Genomic DNA, 2,473 nt, shown 5'->3' on the forward strand with positions numbered 1-2,473 from the left:
AAAAAGTTTCTTGGCTGGGCACGCTGGCTCACACCTGTAATCTCAACATTTTGGGAGGCCAAGGCAGGTGTGATGATTAACGCTGCGTGTCAACTTGATTAGATTGAAGGATTCAAAGCATTGATCCTAGGTGTGTCTTTGAGGGTGTTGCCAAAGGAGATTAACATTTGAGTCAGTGGACTGGGAAAGGCAGACACACCCTTAATGTGGGTGGTCACCACCTAATCAGCTGACAGCAAGGCCAGAATATAAAGCAGGCAGAAAAACGTGAAAAAGCTAGACTGACTTAGCCTCCCAACCTACATCTTTCTCCCATGCTGGATACTTTCTGCCCTTGAACATCAGACTCCAAGTTCTTTTGTTTTGGGACTCAGACTGGCTTCCTTGTTCCTCAGTTTGCAGATGGCCTATTATGGGTCCTTGTGATCACGTGAGTTAATACTTAATAAACTCTTCTGTATACCTATATCTATCCTATTAGTTCTGTCGTTCTAGAGAACCCTGACTAACACAGTAGGTGGACTGCTTGAGCCCAGGAGTTTGAGACCAGTCTGGGCAACAGTGAGCCCTCACCTCTACAAAAATAAAATAAAATAAAAATTAGCTGGGCATGGTGATGTACACCTGTAGTCCCAGCTACTCGGGATGCTGACATGGGAAGATCGCTTGAGCCCAGGTGATCAAGGCTGCAGTAAACCATGATTGCACTACTGCACTCCAGCCTAGGTGACACAGCGAGACCCTATCTCCAAAAACAAACACAAACAAACAAAAAGAAAGTTTATTTTCTTTCTCAAGACAGACTTCTAAAAGAGCAGTAGACCTGACTAGAGCCAGGCCAGTAATGAAGACTGAACTCAGGCAGTGTCCAGCACGGTACCTTTGCCTTGGCATCCTCTGGATCATCTCCCTTGGAAGCCAGCAGCATGAGTCGCAGGACCAGGGTTATGCTGAGAGGGAACTGTTCTCTCAGCTCAGGAACACCGGATGCAAGGAGTCTTTTTATTTTGGGCAATGGGATATCAAAGAAATATACATTTCCAAGCAGGTCCTGACCTCTTCTTCCAGCACGGCCAGACATCTGGAAGCAGCAAAGAATCACAATGTAAAACCTCCCCAAATAATTTCCTATGAAGTCCAAAGATCTATGACTTTACACTTGTTATCCGGGGTTGTGTTAAATTGTGCATTTAGTCCTGAAACTAATCTATGTTAACATGGCACTTAAAAAATATAGGGTGGCTGGGCCAAAGAGATAACGAGGCATCGTGATATATATTTGGTCTTCGGCCCCAGTTGCTGGCATATGACTCCTAAAATCCTCAGACTCTCTAATATCTTTGTATGTGAATAAGTTGGCTGATGGCTGGCAGTCTCTAGGCGGCTTCAGGATGGGGACTGGTCACCAGAAAGACGAAGGCATGATTAGAGGAATGGGACTTTCAGCCCCTCCTCGCAATTTCTGGGGAAGGGAGAAGGGCTGAAGGTTAAGTTGATCACCAGTGGCTAATGGTTTAATTCATGAGGCCCGTATAATGAAGTTTCCATAAAAACCTAAAGGGACTGTCTCAAAGAGCTTCCAGACAGCTGAATATATGGAGGTTCCGGGAGGGTGGTGTGCCTGAGACGGCATGGGAGTTCCATGCCCCTTGACCCATACCTTGCCCTCATAGCTCTTCTTCTGTTTCCTTTATAACATCCTTCATAATGAACTGATAAACGTTAAGTGTTTGAGTTCCATGAGCCACTCCAGCAAGTAAACTGCACCCAAAGAGGGGGTCATGGAAACCCCAACTTGAAGCCAGTTGGTCATAAGTTGCAGAGGACCGGACTTGTGACTGGTGTCTGAAGAGGAGGCAGTCTTGGGGACTGAGCCCTCAATGTGTGGAATCTGATGCTATCTTCAGGTCGGTAATGCGGAATTGAATTGAGCTGCAGAACTGTCTGCTCACTTGGTGGTGAGCACAAATCCCCACACATCTGGTCACAGAAGTCTTCTGTGTTGATTGTAGTGATTATTAGAAAGTGAGATAATAGAAAAAGCAGTCTGCATTTTTCCTCATATTCAGAGGCAGCGTTGTTAACAGATATTCCCTATCATGCAGACAACTGTATTAGGGATTGTAAGATGATATGTAAAAGAAACTTACAAATGGAACCTGCTCTCAAGGAGCTTAGAGTCCATATACCCCCAACTCTTTCTCACCACACACAGACAAAGAGAAGGAGAGAGGGAGGGAGGGAGGGAGGGAGGGAGGGACGGAGAGGGAGAGGGAGAGGGAGGAGAGTTAGAGAGGAATAGAACTAGAGAGTGGCTTAAATAGGGAAAATTTTCAGCCTTGTTTTCAATCAGACCCTTTTTTGCAAATGAAGGATTCAAACTTCTTCAGTTCTGCTTGGTTGAAATAGTTGAGTCCTGACTGGGTGGTTTCAAGCTCCAAACCAGAAGAGTCTGCTGGATGTTTCTTTCAAA

At 45.4% G+C, this 2,473-nt stretch overlaps 1 protein-coding gene across 1 annotated transcript in view; it reads right to left on the reverse strand.

Annotated features, from left to right (window-relative positions):
* The window catches only part of DDX60L (DEAD (Asp-Glu-Ala-Asp) box polypeptide 60-like), a 143,983-nt gene that overhangs the window by 48,043 nt on the left and 93,467 nt on the right, over nucleotides 1–2,473 (reverse strand). The window contains exon 30 of the mRNA XM_011967792.1: nucleotides 881–1,081. Within this exon, the coding sequence (XP_011823182.1) occupies nucleotides 881–1,081 (201 nt within the window). The remainder of the gene's footprint in view (nucleotides 1–880; nucleotides 1,082–2,473) is intronic.

This window comes from Mandrillus leucophaeus, unplaced genomic scaffold (genome assembly GCF_000951045.1).
Source record: "Mandrillus leucophaeus isolate KB7577 unplaced genomic scaffold, Mleu.le_1.0 Scaffold81, whole genome shotgun sequence".
Taxonomy (NCBI): domain Eukaryota; kingdom Metazoa; phylum Chordata; class Mammalia; order Primates; family Cercopithecidae; genus Mandrillus; species Mandrillus leucophaeus.